The following is a 14,501-nucleotide window of genomic DNA, read 5'->3' on the forward strand; positions in this document are numbered from 1 at the left end:
ATTAAACCAAATCTACATGGTCACTCTTGACTTGACAAAACATGAAAATCCATACATTAATAAGAAAAACATTAAAAAGCCATGGCTGTACCACAGGGTCAAAAGACACATTAATGTATCTAACAATTCTAACCACAGTTAAGTACTTGGAGTCACTGCATCAGTTCCATGGCATCTGGTGTGTGGAGTGCCTAATAACATCTCCTCTTCACAAGTTTACAGATAATCTTTGCCAGTCTGTTACAGTGCTCCCTGTAGGCCTCTTCCCAACCAAATTAGCATGGCGTCTGTGCTGGAACGCACAAAATCAGTCCTTTGGGAGCACCACACCGCAATAAATCTACAGACTGATCACCTTTTTTGCAGCAATGAACAACCCAAGCAACATTTTTTGTTGTTTTCTCTCTCTCTCTCTCTCTCTCTCTCTATATATATATATATATATATATATATATATATATATATATATATATATATATATATATATATATATATATATATATATAGCCCCTCGCTCCTAGTCTCTTTCTTTCCTGCTTTTCTTTTAGTCTGTCCTTTTCCTGTATTTCTCTTTCTCTCTCTACCTTACTACTCTCATTCTCTCTCAGTTTTCCTCTCTCCTGGTCTCTATCCCTCTTTCTTACTATTTTCTCTCTTTTTCTCTCTTTACCTTTGCCTCTATTTTTTTCTCTCTCTCTCTTTCTCTCCTCTTTCCCTATCTCATTATTTCGTTTTGCTCGTTTCTGTTTTCATCTCTCTCTCTCTCTCTCTCTCTCTCTCTCTCTCTCTCTCTCTCTCTCTCTCTGCAGCTGGTTGGCAGAGAGCTTTCTGGTAAAGTGAGCAACATAGAGAGGAAAACATAGACCCCAGCATCCGCCATTTAATTTCCAATACCATGCGATCAATCTCGCTTTTGTTGTCCTTCTCCACAGTCGACATGCAGCCCCAAAGATCACCAAAGAGAGCATCAGTAATATAGAATGAGTGAGAATGAGAGAGAACACACTGTGTGTGTGTGTGTGTGTGTGTGTGTGTGTGTGTGTGTGTGTGTGTGTGTGTGTGTGTGTATGCATGCATGTGCCAGTGTGACTGCTGTAACTACAAAGTAACTGTATATAATTGGTCACAGCTAAACCCCCAAACAGGTGGATCAGAGTGATTTCCCAGATCCTGTTTACTAATTATTGCCATTACAGTCATTAGCATTACTTGCTGCTAACACCCAGAGAGCACTAATCAATAGGACACAAGGAGACACTGTAAATCTAACACAGCCTACATGCATCAAAGTCAAATGCATCACAGCACAAAAATTATCTCTGGGCAGCCATCCCCTTCAAGTCCTCTCAGTCAGCTGCTAAAGTAAAACCTTAAAATTACAGTGCTCCATAAAGGAGAGAATATAGGCACCTTCTGTGCAAAGATGCAATCAATACTGCCACTGGTGGGGAATTGAAAGAATTGACCCAGGGGGAAATCTAATTATAAATTAATTTGTGGAATAGATCCCCCAGCTTCTAAAACTGGCGCGCACAAATTTTATTTGTTCCAATTGTGTCACCATATGCTTGCAACACCCTCTCCTGCACTGTCTCAGTAAGGGTTGCAGAATGTGGGTTACAGGCAAGCATATTCTGTGCCGCCCCTCAGGGCTTCTTATATTCCCTTCCCCAAAAAACCTGGAAGTGTATTGTGGGTTAGAAACACTGTACTATTTAAACTTACAGCCAAATTCTCTAACTCTTTTACAAACTTTGCCCGTGTTTGTGGGCTTGCTGTTTGCTTGTAGTGGTTAAGTTCCATAACATATTGCGTGATGCCAATGTTCTGTGTGAGCAGAAGTATGAAACCATTGCTTTAATCCCCAACAGTTATGCAGCCACTGCTTCAGCTCCAGCTTGTATTTCCCCTGCAATCATGTAATGAAGAGCAGTGAAATAATGCTGCCGTTTCCATTTTTTCCCAGTCTCTCACACAAACACACACACACAAAGACTTCATAGAGGCAGGAACACACACAGCACTACAACCACTTTCACAGCTGTGGACCTTACACCAAGGGCATCTTCTCTCCTCATGGGAAATAACCTCCCCTCGTCACTGCTGACAGTTTGGTGCCATATTTAACATCCTTTAATATCAATTACAAAGTCAAGTGAACAGCCCTAATTGAATTTGTGTGCTGCTGATGCCCCTTGTTAAAAATCACTGTCTCTTCCAATAAGTGCCTGCCGTTTTATTGGTCAGACCATGAGTGGCCCCATTCGGGTCAGGAAGGGAATCCATTTTTAACTGAAGTATCGATCCTGACAACCCTTCCCTCCATGAAAAAGGAAAAAAATCACTCTGTTGTACTGATGCCGTCATTTTAAATAGAGTGTCAGCAGCGCCCTTGAAGGTTCCTGCAAAATTATGGCAGAGCGTAAAAATCAGAAAGTGGTGAATGGTGAGGCTGAATGAATAGACAGTCTGGAGATCTATTTCCAAACGCTCTAATGGAAAGCAGGCCTGGCTCTTCCCATCAGCGGGGCTGAGAGCGCCTCTCCATCAGGCGTGACAGAGCGAACGCTGTAACCGGCAGCATTACAGCCCACTGGAATCACTATTTGAACAGTGTGGGTAAATATTGCAGTGGAAAAGCAAATGACATTTGAGCAGCAGCAACATGATCTAGCCTGTGGCATCACCACAGACCAGTAAATGAAATAGGAAGAGCTGTGGGTATGGTGTATGTGGTATGATGGGATCAGGACATAAGAATTCTCTTGCCAAGGCCTGGGTTTCAGAACATGATAAAAGTCATGTCTTCGAATAAACTGTAACAGCTTAAACGAAAAATTTTCAGTACAATGCTTTAAAGGACATCACATACAGAAATAAACACATAGCATATTGTCACTGTCATAACAAAACCTTGTATCTCTGAAATGGAAACTCCGTAGAAGAAAGAAACATTCTTAATATTAAGATTCACTTTCATAATCATTTTATTCAGAGTCATTTATTGACCATTCACATTGGTCCATTTGTCATACCATGTTCATATAACATTGTGGTGATCTGATCATCATTCAATTAAGAAAGAGTACATTTACATCTGTCCCTTTCAAATATAGCTTCTGCATCCAGACCTTGATCGGATCTCATGCAGATAGCACAATATTTAAATTTTTCAATTTGGTTGGTGGGCCTTCAGAGCAGGCTATGCCATGTTTCCAAAAATGCAAAAATACTTTGCTAAACATTTCAAAATTGCAATGTAGAGCATTCCAGGCATGTTAGTTACAGAGAAAGAGCAGCGAATTAGGTATGGCTCCTTAGCAGTTGTAACAGTCTGGACTGTGTATTTCATTAGGGATGCACAATAATATTGCAATCATGTCAGTGTCAGCAAATAATTGCTTGAAATTTACTTTGCCATCAGACAGATGTTGAGAGTTGACCAATATTTCAAACCATCATTTGTTGATGTATTTATTATACTACTCCAGGTTAGAATGATAAAGTATCTGCATGTTATTTATTTTACTGTGTTTGTAACATTATATTTCTCCATATTGCTAATCCAAAGATAATCAATATGTGCATGAAAAATATCAGATTAGCTCACTGCATCCTTAGATTTAAAGTTTGTCAGCCTACATTTGAATTCCCATTAAGAAGGCCTTGGGATCAAGCACTGCATTTGAACACATTCCGATCACAAAGGCTTTTAAATGCAAAGGCATTTAATACCAAGTCTATCTCTTTCTCAGTCCACATTCAAGTGAACAAGTTCTACTTAGAGATCACTGAGAATAGCAGCATTATCAATCTCTACAAAACATGCAAAAAGAATGTCAAACAAAGGACCTCTGACCTTAGTCAAGCAGCATGACAGATATGCACCATGAATGTCAGTGTTTATATTGGACAATCATGTTTGACCCTGATTTTAGAAGAACTAGAATGGCTTTGTAACTTAGACAAGCCCATGTCCCTTTCATTTGCTCAGGTTTTCAGACATGCAGTTTTATTATGAGGTATTAATAGACAAGCACAATGACTAATGGTCTGTTGCTTTGCCTGTTTCTCATAAGCGCAGATTTATTTTCATAATAGGAAGCAGAGAGCCTTTGACCCTATGCAACAAAAAGTGCTTTCATCTAAAAGTGGTGTCACAAATTATCACTGAGGCTGGACAAGAGACGAATGCTACATGTTGCTATTATACCAGAAAAAGAATTTCAAGTAAATTGCCAATTAATTTGTTGACTCTACAGGGGTCATATCCTGAACTAAGAGATAGACAGAGGACAAGATGTCAAAGAATCAAATGCCTTTACACAGTGTCTCTGGAAAAATAAATTACAGGAGTGTTTCACTCGGCATTAGAGAAGGCTTTCGGTGTTCATCTTGTATAAAATTCACTTATGACCTATTCAACTGAAATTTAATCAATGCATTCAATACAGTGCAAAAACCAGAGACCACCCTTCATTTATTTCATTTCCAGTCAAAATGATCATTTAGTACTATTTATTCACTTTTCAGGGGGCATTTCTGAGGAGATTACATGTAAGATATTCAACTGGAAGAGGAAATTCAAAGGAAAATCAGTTGAAAAAAAACATTAAACATTAAATTATTATAGTTATATGTTTGTTATAGTTATATATAAAATGTTATAGTTATATATAAAATGTAATTATTACAAGACTATTAACAACCCTGCAAGGTTAGGTTGCTGGTGGACAACCATAACTCCCACTATCAGATAAAAAATGAACTTTTAAAAGTTCATCGTTCTATGGGCAACAAGATGACTCAATGCTATGGGTCTGAGAAGATCCATAGCTGTGAAGAAACCATTACAGAGGAAAGGAAATAGACAATCAACTGACCACCCCAGAGCCCACATTTCAACATTACTGAATATGTTTGGGATTACATGTATTGTGGGGAGAAAATGCAACCAACTTCTAGGACAGAACTCTGAGGTGTGGAAAAATACTATCTCTGCAAATTTCTTTGAAAAACGTAAAAGAATTCTCTTGAGAAGAACAGATGTAATAATGTAATAATGGTAAAAAATAGTGTGTGTGGACACACTAAATGCTGAAAACTCTGTTTTAGTTGTTGATTGTTTTGAAATTATTTGTTTAGTTATTACATGTATTTAAATTGTCTATTACATATAAGCTTTCTGTTTTTTTTTGTCTAGTAAATGATCGTCTTGTCGGGCTGAGCAGTATTGATAAAATTCAATTTAATATTGTCATTCATATACATATATATATATATATATATATATATATATATCTGGACAAAATAGCACTAAATGCATATAATGCACACTATATAGTTCATGTAAACAAAATAACCTTAAAAGTCACAAGCTGTAGCTGTAATTGCTTGCCCAGCAGAGAAACTCTTGAGAGCTCACTGTCTGGTGTTTGGTTGTTGTTCTGCTGAATGCAGTCTTTCTGAATATGAATCAGAACTGATTAAGAAGATAAATGGGTCTGTGTTGTTGCTCCAGTTAGACCATAGCAAAATGTTCCAATACAGAAGCTATTGTGGGAAAGAAGTTTCCAATACATTCAAATAAATGGGAGAGAGTGATCCCCATTCATAATGCATGGTAAACTATTCAAATGACAGAATGTGAAACATTATCAAGTTAATTCAGTATGGACTACCATCTACTGCCCAGCTTACATTTTCAGCCATAAAAATAGTGCATTGTACTGCATTGAATTAACTTGATTTCCACATGAACAAAATATATTATGTCAAAATAATTACGGCTAAAAGTAAGCAAGCTGACAAATCCTGTTGACTTTGGTAGTGTCAACGTTAGATTAATAATGCATTAAATTAACAATACTATTTTTTCTGACCCCATGAATGCATTTTTCTATTGTTCTAGATAAAGTATTTCCAGCTACTACAACATTGTGAATTTATGAGTAATTTGGTAGACTACACTGGACAGTGCTTGCACAAGAACTACCAATAAGCAGCAACTTACAAAACCAACTGCAAAGTGAAAAACCACAGTTCCCTTGAAGAAAAGACATAATGATGGAGGGAGCTGAGGGGAACTAAAACATGCAGTCACTGTTGCTCTCATTGGATATCAGTGATGAAAAATGAAATTGTCCAGAAATCATGTAATTTTGATGTTCAGTTCATATGAACATGCATTCACATAGTAAAAATAATGATATTCAATTATTGAAAGTAATAAATACATTCTGATGAAGCTTATTCTGTCTACTTATATAGCTAATGCGAAATTCACTTCTTTTTAAGTGGAATTAATCTTTTAAGGTCAAATTTGAGCATGAGACAAATGAGATTATCATTATTAAGGAAGCAAAACATGTTTAATCACAATTAATTACATTAATCGTCTGACACCTCTATGTGGCAATATTTGCCCGTGTGCCGAACAATTAAAATTTAAAAAAGTAAAGCAGGAAAAAATCATATAGTCATTGATCTTTGGTAGAAATAATGTGGTTTAAAATCCTGTGTGAGATTGAAGTTTGCCTGCTCTTCTCATTTTTTCAGTGTTGAAAAAATAGACCTTTTCTTTGTACTAGTGTCAAAGGATCTCCTTCCTTTCATGCGATTGCACCCATGGCTACCCATGGGCATGAGCTCTGTTCGCTCACAGCTTTTCTCTTATCTACTGGGCTCAAAGGTAGTTTGGATTTGAACAGCAAGTGCTGTCCAAGCTCTGCATGGCCATAAATATGCAACTGTAGCATAATTTATACTGATCTCCGTACTGTTTTCCCAGCATGTTACTTATTACATGCTATAAACATAAAGTGTATACGCTCTCTCTTTCATTCACTCAATGGGAATCTGCATCAGTGAGGAAGAAATGTTTCTTTCTCTTCTCTGTTTTAGAGAAGTTTCTGTATTAAGCACAAAAAAAATATTTTCCACTGCTCGGTCAAGCATTTATTCAGTATCAATGTTCTAAACAACTGACAAGAGGGAGGGAGAGACAAAGAGGAGGGGAAGGTGAGGGAATAAAAAAGGAGGGCAGAAGACTGTGGGGAGGAGAATGTAGGGGCTGATCATAAATCTAAAAAAGAATAATAAATTGCTAAACACCTCAGGGTGTCTGCAAATGACAGGTATGTTCAGAGAAGCTTGAATGACATATATATTCAATATATTCATATTTTTTCTCCATGTTTACTATGTCCAGAAGTTCTTAAAGGCTTTCCAAATTCTGATAAAACCATTGGTAAGCTCAAAAGCTATACACATGAATGTTTGTGAGGTCTTTGTAAAAATGAGTATGTAGTAAAATATATGTTGATTCAACCCTCAGCATAATACAAGGCAGCTTGCACCTAGTAATGTTAAAGCTAAAGGAGGCTTTAATTGAATACTTGATATATTCGTTTACAAGTGTAGCATTCTGAGTAAGCTTTGCCAGTCATTAGGAAAATCAAAAGATCCTTCAGTGATGTATGAAAAATGGAACAATAATAATATCACTTATAAAAAACTCCACAATATATCAGGCAAAATTCCCTAGAAAGCAGCCATGTAGGCCTATACATTGCACACATATATATTGCATATACATCATGTTTTATGAATGGTTCATGTTTCATACTCATGTTTCAAGTTCTTAAAATTGTTCAGTAAAAAAAAAACAAAACAAAACAAATTTACACTGTTTTCTTTCTTTTATTTACTGCAGATATAGTCAGACAAGGGTCATTTTGCTTTTTTAGTTAAGAAATTAAGCTTCAAGGCAGTCATTGCTAACGAACTCTAGTCGTCAAGTAGAGACCCAAATAGCCCTAATTGTTTCCATGAAAATACATATGCAAAATTTCTCTGAACCTGCTCCAACTGCTTAACTTAATTAAGGTCACATAGACTTGACAACAGTATGATTTACAATTAAATATAAATTTGATCAAAACCCTGTTGTGAAGCTGAATGCTGTGGGCAGCCTTTTTAGACAACAGGGTCTGCACTCAAGCAGTGGGAGCACTGACCTAGAATCAGCTTTTGTAACAATGACCATCATAAATATGGAAGAATCTGGTTCATATGGAAGAATCTGACTACAACAATGTCTTAAATGGCTGATCAACTACATCTGGAGTAAGTGGAAAATTGATTAAATATGATTATTTCCTGAACTATTCCTTTAAGCAGGAACGCTTAAATAATGTGTCATCAAGTACTGTTTGCAAGTAAGGCAAGCCACTAAAACGCAACTAAATGTGCCCTGTTTGTCTTAGTTTTAGTGCATGAGGTACAGACCCTCACTGGCTCATAATTTACTGTGCATTCATGTGAGCCATTTCTCATATAGACAAGGCCTTTCAAAACGGTTTTGATACATACCACTGTGATTCAGAGAAGTAAATGATTATGTAAAAACAGTGCCTTGTTCACAGCCATCACAATTCCATTTCACGTCTTTGGACAGATTTTAGAGGCAGCCACTCTCTGTTTTGTGCTCTCCCACAAACACGTTGAGGTGGGGTTGGGAAGGAACAATATTTTTCAGGGCCTAACCTTGCTTGAATAACCATGATAAAAATATGGGTAAATGATAAATCCCTGGGGTCTAACAGGGATTTATGGCACATTACCAAACGTGCTGATTTATGGAAGACTATACAATGGACTCTAATGGGGGCAAGAACCAGGACTAGGACTAGGACAAGGACTAAAGCAGAAAGCTCTCCCTTCTGCTAATACTTTTCTTTTTGTCTATTCCTCCCCCCAATGTCCAATGTCTCCAACTACCACTCTGTCTTCTCCTCACAAACTCCCATCTCTCTTCCCTGCTCTCTCTCTACCGCTCTACTCATCTTTTTCACTCTCTTGGTCTCATTCTCCCTCTGCTACTTTCTCTTTCCTTCTCTCGCCTTGCAGCATATCTTGTTGTCTCTTTTTTCTTCATCTTTCCTTTGCTCTCTACCATTCTTTCCTCACTACCCGCCTTACTGTGATGCCATCCTCTGTTCTAATCCTCTCCTTCGTACTCTTTGTTTCATTACAGAGCAGCTGTCACTATTCCTTTCCCTAGACTCCAGTTCTTCAGTTCAGCCAGCACCTATGAAAAAAAAACAGCTGGAAAAAAAGAAACAAAAAAAAACACTTATAGCTAAAATAAGTATATGGCACCAAAAAATCAACCGCTGCCAATCTGTTCCTGGACCTAGCTAATATCAGCTATACTAGTTAGCCTAGCAAATAGAGATGCACAGATACCACTTTTTCCCCTTACAATACTGATACCTTGAGGATCGGCTTTAACCAAGTACTGATACCGGTACTACCTCTCTAACCTAACCAGCTTGGCAAACAAGGAATAAGTATGCAATTAGCAATTTTAGCATTTGAATACTGTACCTCAAATGGTTAACCGAATACTTGAGTACCAGTGCATATCTCATAATTGGCATAGCAGAGACAGGATTGCTGTCTTCCAGTTAGGCAGGTACAATTATATTTGTTTGGTATCAGTGGATATTAGCTTTAAAAAATATATACACTGTAATCAGGAAAGATGTTTAGATGATTCAAACCTATCTGATGATGTATTTATTGTACTCTGGAAACAGAACGTTTACGTAGTGCTGGGCTACTGTGTTGAAACTTCAGCATTTTTATTCATTTTACTGCATTTGTAACCCTATTAGAAATTGATGTTATTTGCTAATCCAGGTAGCTGTAATCCCAATTTCTACATTTTACAAATGCTTATATATTAGTATTGTCCACAATTCCAATATTAGTGCATCACTAGTTCCAGTACAAATAATCAAATGTGCAAACCAAGTAATCCGTCCAGTATCAAAATGTCCAGTATCTACTGGGGACACATTGATTAAGTTACTGGTATCAGGTATCAGCCCAATACTCTGCTCATTTACTCGTACTTGACCTCATAAAAACACTCCAATACCAACATCTGATACCAGCTGATACCATTTGACGTGAACCTATTGAACTAATGACTCAAGTCAGTGAACGAGGGTCTGCTCACACAGAGAAGAGTTGTCTGACAGCACGGTGGTCAGACACACAGGTCACTTTAAGCATTCCTTATTGTAATATTCCCACCAGGTAAACACTATGATTTTAGCCCCTTTTCAACCACACACACACAAACACAATAATAGCTGCTTCCCCAAAGCAGGTGAACACACGTAGGCTAGCAATAGATAGGAAAAAAGTCAACATTTGTGGTACTAAACTATGCACATGCTGACATTACTCTATTTAACTGGACAGATCTGTGAGGCATACACATTAACACATTAAACTTGTTTTTGCATATAGGCTGTAGAGAGACTATATTGTTATATTACTATATTGAGAGACTATATTGTTATATTATATAAATCACCACCTGGTTTTGCTTCAGTGCACAGTGTTGCCAAAGCTGCACAGTTTCGCAGTGTGTTTGCTCAGTACTTGGGTGTGCAGTGTGTCGTTCTGAATAAAAAGCAAGTACCAGTTGCTTTACATAGCATGGACAGAACATTTTTCTACAGTGTGAAGAAGAAAAGACTCCAACAACGTGAAATGGGAGCTCCTTGGATTAGCCTCAATGTGCTTTCTGCTGTCACTGTCCTACAAACACTGCAGTTGAAAGACACAGATATTTCCCAACATATAAAACACTGTTCTAATTACAGCTTGCTATGAACTGAGCTTGCACCATTATCAATACTGCATTGTTGTGATGGTGGATATTCTCTGATTCAAGCCTGGTTGAGTGGTTGGTCTAGAATTTACCAAAATTACCAAGTGGTTTGTCCTAGATTTACCAAAATTAAGGACTGTAACAAGTATGTAACAATGTTCAAGACCTCAAACATCCATTATCTTGGTCCACACTCTCTGCCCTGGGTCAACCTCAGCACAGGAACTTTCTACTGTCTTGAGGCTGAGAAACTGAAGAGACTTCCTTCCAAATTTTTGTTTTAAAAATTAACCTCCCTGTGAGGCTGACCTCCCCGTGTATTTATACCTCTAACCCCGCCCAGGATTAAATCGATTAACACAAAGGGTAGGTACTCAGTACACATAAAACAATATTAAAGTAATTGCTATCCACTGTATTTGAAACTGACTTGCCTTTAGATCTGTGAACATTCTACAGGTAAGTATACTTTTACATAGCTAAACTGACTGTTGTTCTTCCTTTTCAGGTTTGCTGAAGATGAGATCACCCCCCTCTCTCCATATGGTTGTGGGATAAAAGAGGATGATAATTGTGTTGGCAGTTCCACTAGGAGTCTCAACAGACCACATTAAGAGGTGAGCACGTTTATGCGAACAAACACTGCAAATGTGTGTCATGCTGGTGAAGAGCTGGAGTCTCTAGCTTCATCTCAATAGAATATCAGCGCCAATATTGCCACTTGCAGTATCAGTAATAGCCATGAAAACAGTGATACTTATGACTATACCATGAAGCAATTTCTGATGCCATTTTTTTGTGGAAAAGCAGGAGTAGTGTGTGATAAAGCCTACAGGTTGAAATTCTTCCTAAGCTATTAGCTTTACCACTATGTTCCAGATACACCAGATTACACATCTTTTGTACAAACAGTGTAAAACACACTAACCTTAGCAACGTAGTTCAATGGCTTAGCTTATTTCAGTAATCTCATATTTCCCGCTCTGTAGTCACTTACAGTGTGTGTTAATGTTAATGTTAAGGTGCTGCTCTCTTGGGGTAATGAAAGCCCTTAATCTTGGTTTAGCCTTTAGCATATCAGCCTACTAGCTGAACTTGTGTGTTCACTGTGGTGTGCCACTGCTGGTCAGTTGAGTTGAGTTGTGTTTATGTTGACTGTTGTTTAAACTATGCATGTGAACATCTTGCCCTAGTCAGTCCATACATATATTTATTACCTTGGGCTAATAATATATGGTAAATGTAAGTAAGAAAATTACATTCTGCCATTGTGACATCTGTTACATTAGGATGAAATTTTCAGTCAATAAAGCTAAAAGCCATGTCTATTTAAAATAGTCTGCAAGTAAGCAGAGAAAGAGAATGATTCTGTCCATTGCTGGCCACATGATCAGTGGGTTCAATGTTACCCTGACCTTTTGGAGTACATATAAAAAGAAGCAGACATTGTAAAAGGTCACTTTATGACCTCTGAGAGGTTTACTGCCACAGTTAAAATAAATAGTTACTGCATCATTTAATGAATAATATACCAAGTATTTCCTGACAGGGAAGTCACTGTCTAATTAGATGTAGCTAAAAATATGGAAAATACATGTCTTTCAAAGCAAGACAGATTTGTTTTATCAAAGGACTTTTTGGACTTGGTGCACTTGAAGATAAGAGTGGAGAAGCATTTTGGACATGTGTTGACACTTCAAAACCCACGGGATCTGTTCAGCAGAGACAGCATTCGTCTGATGCGATACCCTCATTGTGCCATCTCCAATATGCTCCCCCCGGTTCTATGTTGAACGTGTTCCCACGCGACAACTCCAATATGGCACAGTGTCACACCCCGCTGCCCCAGATTAGTCCTGATAATGACAGTGGAGGTGCGTGCCACCCCGTACCAGGAGAGAGGCCATCTGGACCTCTGCGTGAGACGGGACACCTCTCTCTACCTCGGTTTGAGTAAGAACACACACAAATCCACATACACATGCTTGCATGCACACTCATCATCAAAAACATAAAAACAACTTATAACACGATAACTGTTTAGCCACAGCAGCACAACTTCCTTGAGGATCGCATGTGAGTGTATATACATCTCCATCATTTAGTCTTAAATAAACAAGAGCAGTTGATGAGTAGCCTTTGTCTCAGAAAATGGTGTCAGAAATGGCATTGTTTCAGCAAAGTTAAACTCCTCTGAAAGAGATGAAGTAGGACTTTACACAAACAAAAGAGATGCTTGAGAGAGATGTCCTGCAGTTAAGTAATAATGCTGCAGTGTCTCCTAGCACCCAAATATACCATTAAAACAGGCAAACATACACTGCTGATGTCTCTGGAACAGCAACACAAGAATTATATTTTTACCCATTGTGTCTTAGCACTGAGAATACTTAAAGTCTCACCTGCAATTGCAATAAAACAAGCCCTTGCACTGAGACACACAAACAAACTCATGTTCTCATACACGCTATCGAGTTTAGGGAGTGACAGAACACATTACTAAAATAGCTGTTTGCCAATGCCAAGCTAAAAAGCACAGCTGCCATGTAAACATAGATTATATTTGAGTTATTATTACAAAAACTAAATTATTATTTCTACTATCTACTCTTTTCCATTTTCTGCATACTATCAAGTACAGTGGGCCCACAGTCCTGTATGTATGGTCTTTGGGCCACCAAGGTCAGCTTAATATTTAAGCAAACATTAAACAACCATTAAACAATGAACTCTTTATTTTGCCTACAAACAAATTATTTTTTCATTCAGAAAAGTAGCAGAATGACTGATTAGGCCTGGTTTTACAACCTGTTGGTGCTTTTACTTCTCTATTTTAAATAATTAGAGTGTCTGTGTCAATTCATTTTCAATTTCTTTCTGTGATGTTTCATAGAGTTTAGGAATTACTTTGCTGTTGAAATGTGCACAGGAGAAGACATTGTAAAGGCCACTGCTCTGTGCACACATTGTGCCATGTGGCGTTGTGTCACATAACAGAGCACTGTTATAGAATGCTAGCAGGGAGAGATGATTATGGCCAGGTTTAAGTTCATCTTTATTCTCTACTTGGGTAAAATTAATGAAATATATCATTGTCACATTGGAGCTGAAGGTTATTTATTTGTTGTTAGCTCCTCCCACTTTTCTGCAGCTTGTATTTACATAGAGAGCACTGATAGGCTCCAGGGAAATAGTGTTAGGCTCCAGTGATGTTCTCTGTATCTGAGGGTACAATATGTGTGTAGACTGCAGTACAATAAGCAAGTTTTGGAAATTATAGCAAAATCATATATCATAGTACCGTGGTTCACATGTGCATATTGAACAATAGAGGACCTCCCAAACAGTTTGGCAATAGACCATGTACCGTTACATCCCTACATACTGCACACTGTTTTGCATTCATGGTTTTATACTGTACATCAGCCTGTCCACGGCACCTAAAGATACACCATACTAGCATTCCCCTCCGAAAGACATTGTCATCTTAATAATTAATTGTTTCAATTCCAGTTATTTCAACACCCAAGAACGCTTCAGCTTGTGTTCACCAGATTATCACTATTATCACTATTTAAGACTTCTTCAGTTTTTTGTATTTTTTTTATAATCATGATTATGTGGTCCTACCTGAGCCTCGCTTGGACACCACCTTTAAGCTCCTAATTACTGTAGCATAGAGGAGAAACTGGAGAGGGATGGGTGCTTTCATTTTTCCCCTGTCTCAATGTCCTGCAAAGAAACCAGAAAGAGAAGAAAGGGTTAAATATGCATGACTTATTTTAAGTCTTAAAATGAGAGCTGGAGAAAC

At 37.8% G+C, this 14,501-nt stretch overlaps 1 protein-coding gene across 4 annotated transcripts in view; it reads right to left on the bottom strand.

The window, feature by feature from the left end:
- The window catches only part of il1rapl1b (interleukin 1 receptor accessory protein-like 1b), a 432,112-nt gene that overhangs the window by 382,927 nt on the left and 34,684 nt on the right, over nucleotides 1-14,501 (bottom strand). For all 4 annotated transcript variants that reach the window (XM_017722075.2, XM_017722074.2, XM_017722078.2 and 1 more), the window contains exon 2: nucleotides 14,321-14,422. In XM_017722075.2, coding sequence (XP_017577564.1) covers nucleotides 14,321-14,402 — 82 coding nt within the window. In that variant the 5' untranslated portion in view covers nucleotides 14,403-14,422. The remainder of the gene's footprint in view (nucleotides 1-14,320; nucleotides 14,423-14,501) is intronic.

Source organism: Pygocentrus nattereri, chromosome 25 (genome assembly GCF_015220715.1).
Source record: "Pygocentrus nattereri isolate fPygNat1 chromosome 25, fPygNat1.pri, whole genome shotgun sequence".
NCBI lineage: Eukaryota > Metazoa > Chordata > Actinopteri > Characiformes > Serrasalmidae > Pygocentrus > Pygocentrus nattereri.